General features: G+C 40.6%; 1 protein-coding gene across 1 annotated transcript in view; it reads right to left on the reverse strand.

Moving 5' to 3' along the window:
• The window catches only part of CD96 (CD96 molecule), an 81,447-nt gene that overhangs the window by 28,827 nt on the left and 31,481 nt on the right, over positions 1-21,139 (reverse strand). The window contains 2 exon segments of the mRNA XM_024735322.1: positions 7,024-7,125; positions 15,631-15,721. Coding sequence (XP_024591090.1) covers positions 7,024-7,125; positions 15,631-15,721 — 193 coding nt within the window.

A 21,139-nucleotide genomic window follows, 5' to 3' on the forward strand; every position in this document is an offset into this window, starting at 1 on the left:
CCCCCCCCCCACCCCCACCCCCAGACATAAAAGACACAAACTCACATCCCCGGCTTCCACAACTGAGGTAGACCCACAGTTGGTGGGAAGGAGGGAGAGAAGTTCTGAACTGAATTAACTTTTGCAATTTTGACATTACATTGACAAGCTTTTAAAATTATTGACACAAATCTGTTCTTGTGGCTGAAAGGGACAAGATAATATTTATTACACGAAAATCACCAAAAAAGCCAAGGAAAAAAATTACCTAAAATTTCTTTCAGAGGCTAGATAGAAATTCAACAGAGCTCATTTGGACAGGGAATGATGGGGCAAAAGAAAATTATTTTTTCTAATCTACCCAGTTCAGTTTATTTATTCAACTAAAACAGAGGTAAAATTTATTTGTAGGTTCAGGCTGCTGCTGTCATAGTGATCAAGTTCATCAAGCTCAATTGTCTAAGACTTTGCCTATTCTTATGTAAAATTAAACTTGAAAATTTAACTTATTTTCTCAAATAGTAATATTTTCACTTGGCCTTCCATTCTATTGACATAGCATTTATCGACATAACTACCCAGTCTCCTTGACAGATGTGTAATTGTACTCCATTCATTCACCTGCAGCACAAAGAGGCTTTAAACCCACAATGGCATTGACTGGAAAACTGCACTTAAAAGAATATAGGTCAGCAAATACATCTAAACACATCCAAGTCAGCCTCCTCAACCCCCAATGTCAGGATAAGGTGGGTATTTATCCTCAGGTCAACATAAAGGAATTGTGGTGTGAAATCTTAATTTCTACATACAACTGTTTTCCCATGGAAGGCAGATAGTTTGGGGAACATGTGCTCACTGAAGGACTAAAGGTAATGTGTATTGCTGGATTACTCATCCAGAAAGGATTTGCAAAACTCCTTTGGGGGAAGATGACAGTAGGCAGGACAGAGCTCATCATACATCATGTGGTGTGTTCACAGACACTCAAAAATTAGGAAATGAACTGAATAGGACGTCCAATAGCTTTTCCCCAGACATACGTCACCCAAAAGGGGGAAAACTGAATAAACACATACCAAGGTAAGTCAGTCATCAAGGAGGCTACCCTTGACTTATGGGTGACAGGAGTGGAAAAAATTGAGAAATTCTTTAACAACCTGTAAAGTGCATCCCAGGTGAATGTTGGTGAGAAAGATGTAATGTCCAGTATTTCCTAGGATTCAAGGGAGAGCACTGGAGTTTTGTATGGATTCTGTACATATCTCTGGGCAATAAGAATTATAGTATAATGATGTTGAGAGGAAAAGGGGTAATGAATGGAGGAGGGTCTTTTTCTCCAATTTATTTCCAACTGAGGAAATGTCAGCCCCACTTCTGGAGGCAGCATTTCTCAGAAAGCACTGGTCCAGAGAAGGAAAGATTAATATAGGCATAGCTGTCATATTGACCTTTTCAGAGCAGCAATACCAGCTTCACACTAGAAGGGATTTATTCAATGTCTAACGACATTTATTGAGCACCCATCATGTACTCTCAGAGGCAGTAAGACTCGGGCTTTGCAGCTGACTGTTTAGGTTGTTTCACTTTCTGCACGACTTTGGGCAAGTTAATTAACCTCTTTGTGCTTCAGTATCTTCATCTGTAAAATGGGGATAATGACAATACTTATACCATTGTGTTTTGGGGAGGGTTAAATGAGATAATACATTTACTAGTTTAGAAGAGTGCCAGGCACATCAGAGGCACTCAAATATTAACAAACATTGTTAACATTATTGCTCAGTACTATAATACAATCATGGCAGTTGGTAAAAATTTTTAGGTAATAACTAGAAAAAGAAAACTTGGAAAGCCCTTGTGTGATAGTTTTATAAAAATATTTTATTCCCCCACATTTAGGCAGACAACCCTGCTGAGGCTTCTGTCACACACAGAACTCTCAATTTCTACATATGCCCATTCTAGTTCAGACCATTATCACTTTAAATCTGTATCATCTGGTCGTCATCATTTGGTCTTCTGTTTTACTTACATTTTTTATATACTCAAAAAGCCATAGTGGATGTTTGTTGATGTTCAGATTGCAGATCAAATCCATAGCCTATTAACCTAAGCTCACCTCCACCTGGTTCCACCTCACCTAAGCAACTTGCAACCCCCTTCCCAACAAGCACTGCCAGCACTCATCCTGCTTGTCTTCCTAGGTCCTGCACGCATTTTATTTTATGTCTTTGCTCAAGACCATTATGTGAAGATCTGTCTCTCACCTTTCTTCTATTTGAGTCTATATTTCTTTCCAGACTCCCTGCGCAACTTTCCTGATTCTACTCTCCATGACCCCAGAACTCATTTACTTTTCTTAATTTTCAGTGCTTGGATACATATGATAAAGGCAGAAATGATCAGACAGCAACAGAGGTGTCCTGACCCTTGAAGACAGGTATGGCATGACCAGAGAAGGTGTCAGAAGTTGCTATCACAAACAAATCACATAGGCTTCTCATTGCCTTGCAGAGTCTCTCTGGGACCCCCCTCTTCACTTTAGAATATCCAGATCTACAAATGATCTAATCTGCTTCCCCTGTATTTGTGTTGGACTAATCTCATCTAATTCCAGGTTGATCTCCCACCCATTTCTGACAGGCTTTCTCATAAATTAGTAGTTTCATTGCATCCCCTGTGGAACTACTTCCTTCAGTCTGTACCCTTCCTCTCTGATTCCCCCCCACTCGCCAAGGATCAGGTGTGCTCACCTGGAGAGCTGGCCAATGGTTAGAATCAGAATGGATATGGTATTTCACTCAAAGCTTCCAGGAGGAGAAAGATCCAGACTGTAAGGATTATCTAAGTTTTTAGAGAGGGCTTAATATCAAAAGTAAATGCCATCAGGTCCAAGAGTTGTACACAAAAATAGAAGGCAAAGCCAAAAGGTCTGTGGCATGATAGCCAGTGAAATGCGAGGCTAGGCAAGCGGGTCTGGCTAGATTGTAAACTCTGTGCAGCAGGGGGCCTGGCTGTCTCATTCATTACTGTATCCCAGCACCTCAAAAATTCCTCGCGCGTTGTCAGCACTCGGTGTTTGTTGAATGAAAGAAGGTCTTGGATGACTGCTACAGTCTGGGCTGGCGTTTCTGAGGCTATGCTCTCTGAGGTTTCTGAGGTTCTGCTCTCTGAGGCTACGTAGTCTAGAGGCACTTCATAGCCAGTGCGTTAGAAGGCATAGGGCTCTGCTCAGGGCAGTGGAAGGTTGGAGTTACGCCAGTACTATCTCATCCTAGATTTGTCTGGGGTCTCTATGGCTCCATGCAGGCTTGTCTCATCTCACCACTTAGCTTGTCAGCCTCCTGTCTTTTCCTAGGACAGTGCTGCAAATGCAGCTGGCACTCAGAAAACACCAGTTAGTTCAGGTTGAATTGAGCTGGGCTTCCCTGGGTAACTCTTGAAGTTGACTGTGAGTTATAAGGTTCCATTGTTTCCATTACTTTCTACATTTGTTTCAAGAATATCCTTTCATTGAGGAAAAAAAAGAATATGAATTGGATGTTTGCAGCAAGATCTGTAGCTTAATAATTATGACTGAATTATATAGTTCACTACATCTTAGAATTTAGAACAAAACCATGGCCTTTTGAAGTTGGTTTCCATGACATGTTCCACCCCATTTCCTTTCTTAAAGGAACACAAGGGCAAATCCTACCAGCTTCTGAGGCAGCCAGTCATCATGTGATTTCACAATTACCCTCCAGATTGCCAGGATGAGATTTAGATTTTTCAGTTGTAATTCAGTGTTATTCTAAGCAAATAAGTTTCACTTAGATATAAGCAGCCATTGATTTAACATCTTTTTTTGACATATAAAAATCAGACTGAAAGTTATCCCAAACATTATCTTGTTACTATCTTGACAGAGGTCCAGATTTTGTAAAGTGAGAAATAGCTAGTCTTATTATACCTGAGCCTGGAACTAAAACAGGGTTTCTCAACCTCAGCACTATTGACATTTTGGACCTGATAATTCTTCGTCCTGTCTTATGTTGTAGCATCCTCAGCCTCCACGTAACAGATGCTAGGATCACCGTCCCTCCCCCCATTTTGGCAACCAAAAATGTCCCCAGACACTGCACATGTCCCTGGGAGGGGGGCGGAGGCAAAATCGCCCTGGTGAGAACCATTGATCTAAAACAGTCCTGAGGTCCAGTGTAATGGGGCCTTATTTTTAAGTAGGTCTTTTGATTCTCCAGAAATTTTCAAACTGTATCACCTTAGTATGATAGCAGATTAGGTAGCATTTTTTCTGCTTTTAAACAAGTATATTTATTTGACTGTGCTCTTTCAACCTAATACTAGTGCTATATTAGATTGTAGACTCTTTGAAGATACCAAATGTCCTTTCCTTTTTCTTGAATTTCTTCACAGAAATAAAAATGGTGTTTGAAATGATGGAACAATTTAGTATATGTCAACTAACCCCACAGAAAACTGAGCTAGAAGAAATTCATTTGTGCTTTCAATTAGTAGAATGGATACGCCATGACAGCATGGTTCTTTTTTCTCTTTTGTTCACTGTTGTATTTCTAGCACCTAGAAGAGCACCTGGTACATAGGAAGTGCTCAATAAACATTTGGTGAATGAATTATGTCACTTCCCTTCTAAAAAAATGTTTAATGAGGTCCCTCCCATCTCTTAAGGTATAACATTTAGAATCCTTAGACTGGGTCTGAAGGCTCTCTTTATTCTGAAGTTTCCAATCTTCATCCCTGCTTCTCTGCTACACAATCCCAATCCTCTGACCCGAACTTACTAAAATTTTCTCAAATCCCCATGAATATCTTTACCAATGCACAACAGCTCATTTTGTTCTCTTTGTTTGAAATGTTTTTTCAAGCTCTTAATAGTCAAATACATACAATACATACTTCAAGGGTCAGCTTATTTCATCTCTCTCTGTAACGCTTCCTGACTCCACGAACTCATAGGCACATTTCATACTCAAAACTTAAGACTTCTTGGTCCGTGTCTCTCCCTGAGCATTTTAATTCTCTAAGACACTGCCCCTTTCACCTTACTATTCGGACATACTTTCATATGTGCATATCATCTCTCTCCAAGTACAAGGCAACCTTTTTGAAGGCAGAAACAAATTATCATCTTTTTTTGACACCATACAGTCTATTAAATGATATCTACATAGTGAAGGAACATTATTCTCATTTATTCTTTTTCATTCATTTATTCAACTAATATTTTTGCATGCCTACTCTGTGCTAGGCATGTGTGAGGAAGCGAAATAAATATGGTCCCTGTCCTCATGAAGTGTTTAGACCATTTGGAGAAAACATGGCATCTAATGTATTGAGAACTAGATTTATAGTCAGAAGACTTTGGTGTGAATACTACTTTGCCACTTATTAGTCATGTGGCCATTTAAGCTCTCAGCATCTCAGTGTCCCCATCAGGAAAATGGAAATGGGAATGCTTACTCTGTCTACCTCTCATAATAAAGAATATCAAACCACATTGAATTTTAGGTGCAAACATCTTCTAAGTGACAGGATGTGGTTGTTTTAATTTGTCCACAAATTCTTCGACACTTTCTCCTTCAAGAAGTGGAGCCCAATTCTCTGCCTCTTGGGTATAAGCTGGACTTAGTGACTTGCTTTTAACAGACAGAATATAGCAAAAGTAATGGTGTGCAATTTTGCAGACTGGGTCATAAAAAGGGAGGGTGGTTTTGTCTTGGTGACTCTATTCTTTGAATTACTTGGTCTGGGGGAAGACAGCTGCCATATTGTGAGGCTGAGACTTCCTGCCAACATGTTCAAGCTTGGAAGCAGAGCCCTCACTCAGCTCCAGTCAAGCCTTCAGATGACAGGAGCTCCAACCAACAGCTTGACTACAACCTCATGGAGGAACCTGAGCCAACCACTCAGCTAAGCTGCTCCTGTCTCATGTGAAACCACGTGAGACAATATATGTGTTATAAGTAGTTAACTTTTGTTTGGGTAATTTGTTATACAGCAGTGGATAGCTAATACATAGAGTACAGTACTAAAGAGACTTAAGGTATTAATGTTGAATATGCTAATATTTGTTGAATGAAGAATATCATAATTTACTATGGTTTATTGCTGAATGATGAGTTAAAAGTGGAAGAAAAAGAAGCATAAGAAAAGAAAATTACAAAGCCTTAAGAACTAGGAAACAATCAGATGGATGTAAAACTGTTGGGTGATTTGCAGGCATTTCTCATCCTGCCACATGCTTCATTTTCTGAGAAATATCAACCTGTGACAGTGACTTCAGGCTATGTGCTAAAGGCTACAGGCTACATTGTTCATTCCTGCTGACTGCTTTGTCTTATTCCATTTTCAGTTCTCATTTTGAGCTAAAATTGATAGTTTAATTAAATAAGCAATAAAAAGCATACTTCTACTCTATGTAGAACATCCTTTTCTGTGTTAGAGAAAGTCACCTTGGCTCTTTGTTAAACAAAAAGGCCATAGATATGGAAATTTATGATTTATTTGCATCAATGCCGACTTCTGAAAGTCACTGCTATCCCCTTGCCACAGTAACACTGACCCAGCCTGAACTCCATTATTAATAATGCCACTAGGAGGCTGAATTCAAGTCCACACCAGTCAACTTTGTCAAAATTAATATGAACCAGAACAAATTTAAATTTAAAACTATCTACCCACCTCTGGCCCACAGGATCCCCATTTACAACCAATTTCTTAAACACCCTACTGAGAACATAGTTGTGGAGGAGGACTGTCAATTTATTAACTTATTTAATAATAAATACAGAACTTAAATTTCTCATTGAAGATTTTGCCAGGTCTTCAAGTGAAGGACTTTGGAAACTGTGCTAATTCATTTAATCCATGAGAATAGTACTTAACATATTTACCTGAAATGCCATAGGCGAGAACAGGGCATGAATCATAAAAATTTTCTGAAAATGTTTTCTTTATCAACCTACTTAGTTAAAGGATTAATAGCTCATGGGAAGTAAAACAGTATGAAAACATCCTTACTTGTAGGAGATATGCTGTTGGCTGGAGAAGGCTGGATGCCACAGGTAGATTCTGTAGCATCAAGCAGAGAATCTGTTGGAGGGTTCACTGAGCCTGGAAGGACTAAATAGACATGGGTAATGAACAAAATATTGTGATAGGAAGATAAAGTATTAACTTAGTTCCCCCCAAACCTTTACTTATTCATCTAACAAATTATTATTGATGAAAAACCATCATTATTGCCCTGCTATGGGCAAGGCAGTGGAATTTAATGGTGGATGACAAAGACATGGAGCTTTCTTTAAACAGCATACAGCCTAGAAAATAGATAGGTAGCCAGGCACCGTGTTTAGTGCTGTGACAGCAGAAGTGCAGGGTGCCACGAGAATGCAAAGGAGGGGCACCAACCAGCATTGAGAGGTCAGGGAAAGCTTCCTGGAGAAAGAGACATTTAACCAAAACCTGGTAAAACAATTACTGCAGATAATGTTTTGAGGCATTTGAAAAGTAACCATACAGTTTACATATCCATAAACCCACAATTTTTTTTTATTACTAAGAGTAGAAACAATGATACAGCTCTCCAATGGGACACAACATCAATAAACCTAAGACTGATGGTATTATTGTGCTCTTTCTAAAATTTCTATTTTTTTCATAAAACTTTTATTTGGCTATAGCTTTTCTCTCTGTGTGTGTGTGGGGTGTCTGGGATGAAAGAGAGGCTGGAATACGTTGTTCTACTTATCACATTATACATTCACGTCATTTCCTTAATAAGTCTCCATTATTGTACTGTAAAATAATCCTATTAGCATTTTAAAACAATTTAAAAATGTAAGAAGGACCTATTGACTTTAGGAATATGTGGATTAAATATAATTAAATGATTCCCAGGCTAGGGGATTTTGTGATTTTTCTAGATACCATGGCATTGGGTACAGTATAACACATCTGATGAGCTGTATCAATTCTTTGGACATTTAATTAGAAATTATACTATTGTTCCTATTCTTTAATTTACTTTAAGGAATAAGTATATACAATTTAAGCTATGTCACTTGATAGCACATAGCACATTGGAAGGAATTTGTTTTTGTGATCTAAATGCATCTATGTTTTATTCTCATTGGTAGTTTGTTATTGCTGTTGGATATAGGTAGTACTCACAGCTCGCTGTGACTTGCTATCATAAATGATCCCTTGCTATTAATCTCTGAGGAGGTTGGGGGGTAGTTATATGGAGATTATGTGAATAGGTCAGCAGAATGACTATTCTCTTCCCCTTATGCCATCTGGGACAAGTTTGAACTCTTCAGCATGACACACAAATCTGATCATGATTTAATCCCGCATTACACTCCTATCTTCATTTCCTGATGCTATTATCTTTTACATCTCTTTAAAATCACACCCTCAGGACTTCCCTGGTGGCGCAGTGGTTATGAATCCACCTGCCAATGCAGGGGACATGGGTTCAAGCCCTGGGCCGGGAAGATCCCACATGTCATGGAGCAGCTAAGCCCATGCACCACAACTACTGAGCCTGCACTCTAGAGCCCATGAGCCACAACTACTGAGCCCGTGAGACACAACCACTGAGCCTGCATGCCACAACTACTGAAGCCCGCGTGCCTACAGCCCGTGCTGTACAACAAGAGAAGCCACTGCAATGAGAAGTCTGTGCACCACAATGAAGAGTAGCCCCCCTGCTCAGTGCAACTAGAGAAAGCCCACACACAGCAACAAAGACCCAACGCAGCCAAAAATAAATAAATACATTTAAAAAATAATACACCCTCCATCCAACAGGTAATATTTCAATCCAATTTACCAAACACAATGTTCTCCATGACTTCTTGATGTTTGTGCTTACTGTTCCCTAATACTTTCCCATCCCAAACTTCCTACCATGTACCTCTCAGACTTGAAGAATCCTAGGGATCTTTGTGATGCACTCATAGCTCTTAATGTTTGCCCTAGCAAAGGCCTCATTACTTCATCACTACACCTCTCAAGAGAAGTAATTGTTTTGTTTCTCACTGTATTTCCGGTTCCTGGCAAATGCAAGTGGATGAATTGAATGTATACAGATTTCTTCTTAACATTCAAAGATCAGCTTTACGTACATACGTGACTGCTGGTGCATCATAAGCATCATTTTCCAAAGTAGGAACCTTAGTGAGATGGAACGGGCCTGGGAGAATAAGGCCTAGGTGTTTTTCTCTGCAGATTGATTAGAATAGAGGCTGGCAGACTATGGCTAGGTGAAATCCCACTCACTGCCTATGTTTGTAAGTAAAGTTTTATTGAAACACAGCCATGCCCATTTGTTTATGTATTGTCTACGGCTGCTTTTGTACTACAATGGCAGAGCTGAATAATTGTGGTAGAGACCATATGGTCCACAAAGCATAAAATACTCACTATCTGGCAGATTAAAATCAGAAAATGTGTGTCAACTCCTAGAACAGAAGTTGTTGATAGGTTATGCTCAATCCTAGATTTCCAAAACGGGAAAGAAGCATTTAGTTTTCATTTGTTGAATATTTCTACTTTAAGATATTATTTTGCCATGTTTCATCACCAAATATCTTTGTAAACTGGGCTTCTTGGTACATACAACCTCAGAGTGCATTAGGATGTTATTAATGCAAGATTTGCATTTTGAGATGAATCCTTTGCTCTGTGACAAAAGTGATGCACAGCTTCACTGAGGCCATAAAGAGTCCTTTTAGTTTCAGACTGGCCTATAAAGTAGAAACTCTGTCTTGGTCAAAACAAAACTTGGTCAAAACTTGGTCAAAACAAAACTAAGAGGGTATAGTACTCCATCTGTTCACAAGTGTGTCTATTCTGCACAGAACTGGCAGGGCTCTCAGGACCCCCTTCATGGGCAGCAGTGGCCACGTGTTTGTCCCACAGGCAGCGGGGTCAATTCTAGAGCTTCTTCAGAGCTTGAATCAGCCATTAGCTGGTCCACCCAGAAATGAACTGAACCCCATGGTTTGCTAGGTCCTTGCTGGTCAAAATGTGGTCCATAGCATCTCTTAGGATCTTGTTAGAAATGCAGGATCTCAGGCCCTGCCCCTCCCAACCCCTTCAACTTACTGAATCAAAATCTGCTTTTTAACAAGAACTTTAGGTGATCTGTATGTATAGTAAAGTCCTTTATTGATACTCTCAGTATTCCCGGGATCAGTCATGGGTATGAGGGAAATCATAAAACCAGAAGTATTTTTCCGGCATACGTTACCTTAATATTCAGTGGTCCTCTCATCCCACTATCAAACTATCCATTTTTAATCCTCTCTCCACATCCCAAAACACACATACACACTCTCACACACACACTGAACCACTCATCAACCCTTAACTCTCTTTGTATCCCAAAGGTCTTGATCTCGACAGTTACAGTTAGAAATCTACTTAATCAACAAGACAGGCAGAATATTACCCACCTCAGGAGGTATCTGCACTCAACTCTTTTTTTCTTTTTATAAATTTATTTTATTTATTTTATTTTTGGCTGCGTTGGGTCTTTGTTGCTGTGCACGGGCTTTCTCTAGTTGCGGCGAGCACGGGCTACTCTTCTTTGTGGTGTGTAGGCTTCTCATTGAGGTGGCTTCTCTTGTTGCGGAGCACGGGCTCTAGGTGCATGGGCTCCAGAGTGCAGGCTCAGTAGTTGTGGCGCATGGGCTTAGTTGCTCCGCAGCATGTGGGATCTTCCCGGACCAGGGCTCGAACCCATGTCTCCTGCATTGGCAGGTGGATTCTTAACCACTGCGCCACCAGGAAGCCCCTGCACTCAACTCTTGAACTGAAAAAAACAAACTATTCCCTCTACCCCCCAAAAAACAAAACAACTCTTTGTATATGCCAAAACATTGACTCCTCCACGCTACAATATTAGACATTCTGACAGACTTGGTTGGCATGATAGGATATTTTTAGAAAGAGCTTATTTTAAAGTTACTGTTGAATCATGACAATTCTTCAGGCCCTGGTACTCGAATAGCTGCCTGACGAGCCACCTTCACCTTGACCCCTTCCCCTTTCTGAGTTTTCTAGAATAAGAATCACTGAGCACTTGAATGTCCTGAGAGACAGGTGGGTAGGTAGGGAAAGAAGCACCTCAGAGGGCTGTTACCTTGCAGCCTTCCAACATTGTTACTCTTTTCTGGGAACAAAAGAGAGCAAAAAGTCCTCCCCTTCTCTCCCTAAATCTCCTTTTTGTTCTGTAATAGTCTTAGAATTTCTCTACTTTAGCACTAAGAGACAGATTTTTCTCCTGCATTTTCATGTCAATATCTGTCCCACAAGGCAATGACTCTTGCACAAGGCATCAGAACTTTACTCCAGAGTTTATAAAGCATCCAGCAGTACTACTGCAGGCAGAAAGCATGTTAGGAAGTAAATGTTTAAGAACTTAGAGCAAATAGGAAAATAGGACATGGCAGTGATATTGCTTTGCAGAGCCTCAACTATATCTTCTAAATCATTCAAAAGATAAATATCAGAATATGAGCAGAATATAAGCTATAATTTTGGGAAACTGAACTGTTTAAGATTTACTGTCTTTAATATTTGATCGTAAAGGATAAAGACTCATTTGACAATTTAAAATTGCCTAAAATTATACTAGATCAGGGCTGTCCTGTAAAATTGAAATTATGGTGTGCTTTGAGTATCAGAATCAGTGCTCTTCCTTCTTACCTTAAAAAATATTCACTACTTTCTGATCTTAAGACAAAATACAGTTCAAGAGAATGAGAAGGAAAGCCTGGAAGAAAATGTTTGCAAAAGATATATCTGATAAAGAACTGTTATCAAAATATACACAGAATTCTTAAAACTTAACAATAAGGAAACAAACAACCTGATTTAAAAATGGGCCAGATGGACTTCCCTCATGGCGCAGTGGTTAAGAATCCACCTGCCAATGCAGAGGACACGGGTTTGAGCCCTGGTCCGGGAAGATCCCACACGCTGCAGAGCCACTAAGCCCGTGCACCACAACTACTGAGTCTGCGCTCTAGAGCCCCCAGGAGCCACAGTTACTGAGCCTGTGTACCACAATTACTGAAGCCCGCACGCCTAGAGACTGTGCTCCTCAACGAGAGAAGCCACCACAATGAGAAGCCCGCACGCTGCAATAAAGAGTAGCCCCCACACGCCGCAACGAAGAGTAGCCCCTGCATGCCACAACTTAGAGAAAGCCTGCACACAGCAACGAAGATCCAACACAGCCAGAAATAAATACATTTTTTAAAAAGTTAAAAAAAAATAAAAATGGGCCAGAGACAGATATCTCACCAAAGAAAGTATACAGTTGGCAAATAAGCATATAAAAACATGCTCCACATCATATGTCATCAGAGAACACAAATTGAAACAACAATGAAATACTGCTACACCTATTAGAATGGCTGAAATCCAGAATATTGACAGTACAAAATGCTGGCAAGGATGTGGAGGAATAGGAACTCTCATTCATTGCTGGTGGGAATTCAAAATGGTACAGCCACTTTGGAAAACAGTTTCTTGGTTTCTTATAAATCTAAACATACTCTTACCGTACAATCTAGCAATTGTGCTCCTTCGTATTTACTCAAAGGAGTTGAAAATGCATGCCCCACAAAAACCTGCACATAGAAGCTTTATTTTTAATTGTCAAAACTTGGAAGCAAACAAGATGTCCTTCTGTAGATGAATGGATACATAAACTGTGGTATACGCATTCAGTGGAATATTATTCAATGCTGAAAAATAAATCTATCAAGCCATGAAAAGACATGGAAGAACCTTAAATGCATATTACTAAGTGAAAGAAGTCAATTTTAGGACAGTGAAATTTTAGGGCTGTAGGACCTAACCTAACCATAATGATGAGTACATCGTTTGCCTAAATCTGTAGAATGTACACCACCAAGAGGAAACCCTAAAGTAAACTAAGGACTTTGGGGGATTGCTATGTGTCAGTGTAGCTTCATCAGTGGTGACAAATGCACCATTCTGGTGAGTGATGTTGATAATGAGGGAGAGGATGCATGTGTGGGGAGAGGGTATATGAGAAATCTCTGTACCTTCCTCTTAATTTTGCTGTGAATCTAAAACTGCTCTAAAAAATAAAGTCTTTAAACAATAACAAAAAAAACAAGAACCAGTCTTAACATCATAAAATATTGTTTTTTCAAATGTGGCTCTGTCTATGATGGGAATAGGATTCTCCTTAGGAATTTGAGGTTAACTGTTTTTTAGCTCATGTCCTTAGATTCGGCCAAAGCTACTGGTAAATCTATGTGAGAACCAGTTACCTTTACACTGTTCCAAGACTGCAGCCCTAACCTTGTACAGTCTTCTGGAAAGGAGGTGCACTTATTTCTGAGGGAATTAGGCTAAGTTGAGTAGGGATATTTCATGACCATTTCTGAATGATGAACTCAAAATTCACAGAATGATGTGAACTGGCGTGGTTGCAGGCTTGCAGGGATCATGCTAATGTCCTCATGTCTGAATGGCACCTGTTTCTGCATAACAGGGATGGGTTTACACAGCAACATACCCCATCCAAAGCTCGCAGGAACCAACTAACAGCATTGGTAACAGGACTGGGAAGGACCCAATATGCAGACTGTAGCCTTGAAACAAAGGGAAACTCTTTCCCTCATAAATTATTCTGGTTTTTATAAGTATGTTATAGACTACAATATCTCTGAAAATAGGAAGGTGGTAAAAGATGTTAATGGTTCTGCAGAGTCATAATAATGACTTGCAAATCTGTTTAAGGTTTATAGGTATTACTTTACTGTTACATAGGCATATTTGACAGTTGTCATTATGCACTTCTATTTTCTATAGACAATCTGTTTTCACTGTATTTGTTGAGATATTTGTTCACATCTTTTATGTAGTAAATCTTTATTGTTTGATCTGGTTCAGAGTAATGAATATTCTGGTTAATCTAATGTTGTAATAGAATGATCCCACATATAAATTTTCAAGTCATAAAAATCCTCCGTGTCAGATTTTGTGCTTCAAGTCTAGGGATACTAAAATTGTTGTAACAGCAGAGGTTGGCATAACACTGTAAATCAACTATACTTCAATAAAAAGAAAATAAAATCATTATATCTCATACATGGTTTATCCATTCCTAAGTATTAGAATTATATATCCTATACATAAATGAATGTTTTATAGACTCTGAAGTAATTTTAGGGTTTTAAAAACTCTCTTGATAATCAATATGTTAGTGTTAATTTTCATTACACTGTAAGTAGTAGCAGGAATATGCCCAAGTGACCAGGAAAATATAAAACAACCTCAGATGAGACTCCATTTTGGGCTCCCCACTTTGAGTGCTGTAAATGTGTACATGGGAAGCATATCCTTACTTTAAGAATATTGTTGCTAGATTATATCCTTTTCCTGAATTAAGCTGTAGACTTATAACACTGTCACTCTGGGTCCTGCAAGTCTTCTTTAGAAATATTAACTGCCACTGTTAGTACCACCTCCAAATAGCATACATGGTAGCAGGAAATGAATGTAAAACTCTCCATCCCGGTAGGCCAGAACTTTGTCTCACAGCTTCTTGACACTGAGGGTTCTAAATGCCAGTTCTGAAGTTATCACCTTCCAAAATAATAACTAAATGCAGTTGTGTGCTGGTAAAATTCTGGCCATACCTCCTGGCCTCAAGGTTGGAAGGGTAATGGGCACATCAAATCACAGCTTATTTAACAGAACATATCTATAATGACCCTTAAAAGATATTTGCAGGATTGCATCCTGTCATTATTGTGGGTGAATTGTTTTTAAAGTGATCTAATAACAAAACCAGTAATAGTCTCAAAATGAATCAAGTGGATCAATACAATCATTCATCAACGTAAACTTAAAATTTTATCAATTAAAGATCATAACGCAGCAAGAGCTGTGTGACTCAGTGACTGTTGAAAATATACTGAGCTCTGAGGAAAAATGACTCAGGAGAAAGGAGAAGGGCTGCTGTCCCAGGCAGGAGACAGCTGGGATTGTTCTGGCAGAGGCTGCCATGTTTACCACCTATGAGAATATCGCTTTGTATGTTCTCACCTGAGCTTGTCTTGACATGTGTCCTGCTCCAGGAACTTTTAATCCTCTTGGTAAACATGTTCCTTGCCATGGAGCCAAGTCCTTTATGTACACTTCCTCCAAACCTCCTCACCCCCAACCAACCCAGATCCTTGCAAGAAAAAGTAGAAACTATTTGTTTATTGGTTTAAAGCAGTGATGCTAAGTTCACTGAACTAACTGAAATGATTAATTCATGTAGGTTGAATTAAACTAGTTGGCACTCATATAAAAGATTTGCATTTACTGAAAGTTAAATACAACGTTAGTGTATTAGTTGTATTTGACCAAGTCAAATATATTTCTTATATTCTGGGAAATGTTACCTCCCAACCCCTTGGAGGAGCTAGATGAGGTATCAGAAAATGGCATTTGGTAGGCAAGATGATGTTTTTCTTGGAATGAGAATTGCTCTTAAATGCCAAGATCAACTTGGGCAGTGGCAACTTCTGTTGTGCTTTGTTTTCTTTCTTTGCCAAACCCACTTCCATTGACTGATTTCCTTACCTTCTCTTTCACCTTGAGGGAAGCTTCTCTCTATAAACCATGTAAGATTTGCTGTGGGAAATACACTCCTCAGTGAGCAGGTAAATATTCTCTGGAGGGGATCAAAGGCAGAATACAGAAAGAATTATTTGCCAATTCAGAAGAAACTGAATTGGTACCCCTTATATCTCCACCAAGCCTCAAACAAGGCAAATTGGCACAAAATTATTTTCTCTACTTTTAACAAGGCAGTGTTTACCTGTAAGAGGTTTAAAGAGTGAACTATAAACAGGCAATCTCCTATACAGATGTTATAAATTAATGGTTAGAATTTAAGGTCAATTTAAGAAGAATCTAGGACTATACTAATGTTGCAAGTCTGGATTCTGGAAAAGGAAAATTACATCCCTACATAGGCAGAATAAAACTGTATAAATGGAAAACAAAGAATAGAAAGAAGAAGCTATAACAGGCAGCGGCCAGAGAAGAATATTCTGTTAGACTGAAAGCTAAAAGAGAGCCAGACTTTTGTTGTTTTCGTTCCCCAAATAATGTAAAGTACTATTTGTAGCAACAATTACAGGAACCATTTAATATAAACATCTCACTTTTGACTTGTAAAGAGTTTTCCTAATTAATTTTTTATTTTATCATCTAAACAATCCTATGGGCTAGATAGGACCCTCCTTATTATTGCCATTTGACAGATGGGGAGATCAAGGCACAGAATCACAGAATGGTTAAAAGGAGTAGAATGTAGTTGATGGCACAATTGGAAGAGTTACCTTAATCCCAGTCCAAGACATTTCCTGGTAAAACACGTTGTATTGAAACAAGAAAGAAGTAGAGGAAGAGGTAGCTTATGTTACAAAACCCGGGAGCTTAGAGGAGGGTTAGTTATGTTTTATTTTCAACACTGTGTTTGTTCTTTGTAAGATGGTGGTTTTCTCAAGAGCCTGGTGAACATATCTGATAAGACTTATTGGATCTTCATTATTTTATCTGAGACGCTGCAAAATTATAATCCCATTTTTAGTTACTTGTTTTCTCATCCAGAGATATGTGTGTTTTACATATGACCAGCCCTAGTTCTTAGTTCTCAAATATTTTTCATTGATGAACACGAATATTGATGAATATGCTAGTTAACTAGTAAAGAACAATTAACTATATTTAATGCTTGGTGTGCCAATTTCCCCAAAGGATAGTGATGCCCAAAGAGTCTGGTCTTGAGCAGAACCGAGAAACCAAACCTAAGGATACTAAGTCCCATCTTTCTGGTGAGATCCCACTGAGGAGCAGTTGAACATCCCTCAGAACATCACATCATGGCAAAAACCCTAAGGAAATCATGAGACTTTCAGAGGAGGTCATCTGTTGTATCCAAAATGGTAGTAGCAAACACTGCAGCCCCAGCTTTCCTACCCATTCAGCACTTGCCAATGGGATGCAGGCACGTGACAGGAATGCAGCTCCATGAAATTATGTCTCTTTCTGTCCTAAAAGTAAAACCAGGTCCCCTGAAATGTATTCTTAATAAGTAAAGAGAATTCAGTTTATTTAATCCAATAAAGTGCCAAAGATTGATATTTATCTCCAGGTCGTCCATGTAAGAGTTATAGGAATAAAATGTCTTTTAAAAGTTGTAAAGGTTTGTATTAATGCCCAAACCTTTAACCCCTCTCATGATTCATTTTCTCCATGCTCATTCAACCCACCAGAAGATGAGATATGGTCATATCAGGAACAAGTAGGGGTTCCATTATTTCATAAAGGCAACTGGCTCACTGAAGAAATTTCTTGTCAATTTAATAAAAATATCAAAAAGATTTAACTCTTGTAGATTCTCTGAATTCAGATTTCATGAAATGATTCAGATTTCATATATTCTATACGAGCTCCAGACAGTGTTCCAAGATTTTGTTTGTACTATAATTTTCCCTTTGTTTATTTATTCTTAAAATGAGGTACCTCTTAAAATAAGCCAAACATCTGGACTAAGTTGCTGTCAGGAAGTTCTCATCAGCTGTTGGCTTTGCAGGCAATGGTGCCTGGGAGGGTGGAGGATGGTGAGCTGCTTGCCAAGGACACCCAGGCACAACCAGGTCTGTGGAGATTTGCTCCACCTCTCTCTCCTTCGGGCACGCCAGCTCCTCCCGCTGAAAACAGCTAAGCCTGCTGTGTGGGCTTCCTAGAATCCCAGCCCCAGAGGGACCTCCCTAGGGACAAGCTAACCTCACATTGAGAACTTTATTTCCCAGACCCTGGCAGACTTTGTAGCCTCCGGACAGCCTGTTGCATCCTTTCCGAGGAAATGCGAGTCTCCGACATCAGCATCTGTCTATGCTTCGCTTCTACCCACGCTGAGGGAGACCCAGTGAGGCCCCAGCCCTGGGGCTCCTGAACAACCTGAACCCTGAGGCTTCTCCTCCTGCTTCCAGAACGCACTGGATCGATCGCCAGGAGCACAGAAACAGCGGACGCAGCCAGGAGGAGAATCAAGAGAAAAACCTAACATTTTCAATATTCAAAAACACCCGTGTTGCTGGTTGATATAGAGAACACTGAGCTCACTCAAGAGCTTTGTATTTGTTGCACTAATTTGTTTTGTCTTCTGGGCCAGCCAAGGAGGGATCAGTATGTATCCAGGTCATGGAGGGAATGTACAGGAGGGCCTCCGAGGCCATTTTGCTTGGCTCTGATGCACCCTTACTCTCCAGTGAAGCAGAAAGGAAACATCACACCACCCAGGTGTGGCCGGCCTTTGACCATTATTGCAGATCCCCAAGAGTCACCACAGTCCCTTGCCAAGTACACTTTTAGCCTTAGAGACTTTTGGAAAGGAAAGCTGTAAAGAAGAGACAGGATGAGGCAGGAAGAGGAGGAAGGAGAGGGAACCAGGCATGCACAAAGAGGAGCTGGAGAAGGGTGGCCATGGTCAGGCCGGGCAGCGCCAGGACCCCAGGCTTCAAGGGCCGCAGCTCCCCACAGGCATTGAGGGCGACTGGGCCAGGATCCTGGAGCAGGCCAGCCAAAGAGAAAAGGAGGCACTTAGGAGGGAGAGGGCAGTGGGAAGGAGAGAGCGAGCCCTGGACGAGGTGGAAAGGGCCATCCTGGAGATGAGGCGGAAGGTGAGGGCTGAGAAGAAGGCCTGCCAGAGGGACAAAGACCAGCCTGCAGCAGCTCATCCCTTCCATTTTGTTTAAACGGGGCTTGGGGGATTCTATTCTGAAAACACTGACTTTAGACCTGTAGCAAAGAAGGCCATTTTAGTTCCAGCTCTAATATATAGCAAAGTGGCTTAGTGGGATTTTGTTTTTAAGAGAAAGAGAGCATACTGTGGGTTAATCTCAGCAGGTCTGAATTGGCCAAATGCTTGTCTATAAGGTTCCTTAGAGCTGTATTCACCAAAACTTTAAAATATACTAACTAAAGAGAAATGTCGGCTTGCCACCATGGGTCTGTGGGTTATTTGGGGGCAGAATGTACCAGCTTGTCAGCACTGATGAGTGAAAATAATGGGATTTATGCCTAGCACTTGGTTTTGGTGGAAGTGAAGGTTTTGATGGTTGAGGCTGGTTGGGTGGCTGGAATATGCCTATGCGACCAGCTCACTCTTGAGAGCCCACCATGAACAGAGATTAGGCTTCCTGGGAGAGAGGTGTTTGCACACATGCTGGTGTTGATTTGAGAACTGGATACAAAGCTTGTTCTGTGGGACCCAGCAGTGGAAGGACAAAGAAACCTGAGCCTGAGATCTCCAGACCCTTCTGATGCATATCTTTCTCCCATTATTGCTGTGCTTATATTAAAGCTGTTTCATTAATATAGCCTGTCTGAATCCTGTAAGTCTCTCTCACAATATAACACATAAGTAATTAATGCACAATTAGCACAGAGAAAAGTAGACTTTTCAACTCACTTGAATTAAACATTAAGAATAGAGGATATCGGGCTTCCCTGGTGGCGCAGTGGTTGAGAGTCCGCCTGCTGATGCAGGGGACATGGGTTCGTGCCCCGGTCCGGGAGGATCCCACAGGCCGAGGAGCGGCTGGGCACGTGAACGATGGCCACTGAGCCTGTGCATCCGGAGCCTGTGCTCCGCAAAGGGAGAGGCCACAGCAGTGAGAGGCCCGCGTACTGCAAAAAAAAAAAAAAAAAAAAAAATAGAGGATATATATTAAAGCATAATTTGATTTCATTTTAAGCTCTGTTAAATGAAGAGTATATGAGGAAGAATGAAAGAACCTCAGAAAGAAAAAGAAAAAGGTGGAGAGATTGGGTATATTAGGAGAAATAAAGAACAGAGGCAGAAAACCAAAAAAGAAACAGGGATAGAGAAGAAATGTGAAGATAAGAGAGACAGTTCCCTAGAGAAAATTCACCATGGAAAGGTAGGAGACCTTGACTGTCTGAGAGTGTGAAGGACAGAGAACATGTTCTTAGCTTCTGAGGTCAATTTTAATGAGTTAAGTAGCTTTTGTTTTGTCCCCGCATACCACACAGACCACTCATTCATTTGAGCTGTAGGTTTCAGATTATATTCCTCTTTAAGATACTAACTGCATGCTAATGCCTTGTTCTCTGATTTTTTAAGAGCTGTTCATCTTTAAATATTTAGAGATGCTTTGAGAAAAGGGATCCAGCAGTCCATATGGAGAGGAAAATGCCCTGGGCTGCTGAGGATATGCTTAAAATATTAACTCAGGAGTAGAATAAAATCAAACTAGAAACTACTCTGGCCTTTGTGCTGGAGCTGACTTGTTTCGGATGATTCCTGTAGAACCTATTATTTACTTATTTTTAAAACTGCACTGGGGGCTTCCCCGTTGGCGCAGTGGTTGAGAGTCCGCCTGCCGATGCAGGGGACAAGGGTTCGTGCCCCGGTGCGGGAAGATCCCACATGCCGCGGAGCAGCTAGGACCGTGAGCCAAGGCTGCTGAGCCTGTGCGTCCGGAGCCTGTGCTCCACAACGGGAGAGGCCACAACAGTGAGAGGCCCGCATACCGCAAACAAAACAAAACAAAACAAAACTGCATTGGGAGTGGGGAAGAGGGCATGGTGAGAGCGGGGGAAGACAAGAGGAGACAAAGCCAGCATTGACAGACTGTAGACAGCCATGTCCCTAAAGCAGACAAGATCCTGGTATAATAATGGTGTCTTGCCTTATTCGGTCCCCACCTATGTGGCTCCTTTTTACTGCTGTTCTTAGGCATGTCAGCAGCTCTAACAGTCAGATCTGTCTTCCCTGTGAGCTGTTTGTGAAAAGACACAAGTCCAAACACCAGGCTTGTGAAAAACCCAGGCTGCATTGCAGTCCTGTAATCCCCTTTTTTCTAGAAACCTGCCTGATATTAAAGCTTTCACTTTCCTTATGGTTTCCCCCTGGGGGTGTGATGCCCCTTTTAGGACCCTTTCCATCTGTGGTGAAAGCTCAGGGGCTCAGGGGCTCACTGCTGCAAATGATGACGGCGGCTGGGAGTCACACGGCTGGAGATTTGGACTCAGAATCTTAATGTGCTACAAAAGA

The sequence above is a fragment of the Neophocaena asiaeorientalis genome, unplaced genomic scaffold (genome assembly GCF_003031525.2).
Source record: "Neophocaena asiaeorientalis asiaeorientalis breed wild unplaced genomic scaffold, Neophocaena_asiaeorientalis_V1.1 scaffold136, whole genome shotgun sequence".
Lineage (NCBI taxonomy): Eukaryota > Metazoa > Chordata > Mammalia > Artiodactyla > Phocoenidae > Neophocaena > Neophocaena asiaeorientalis.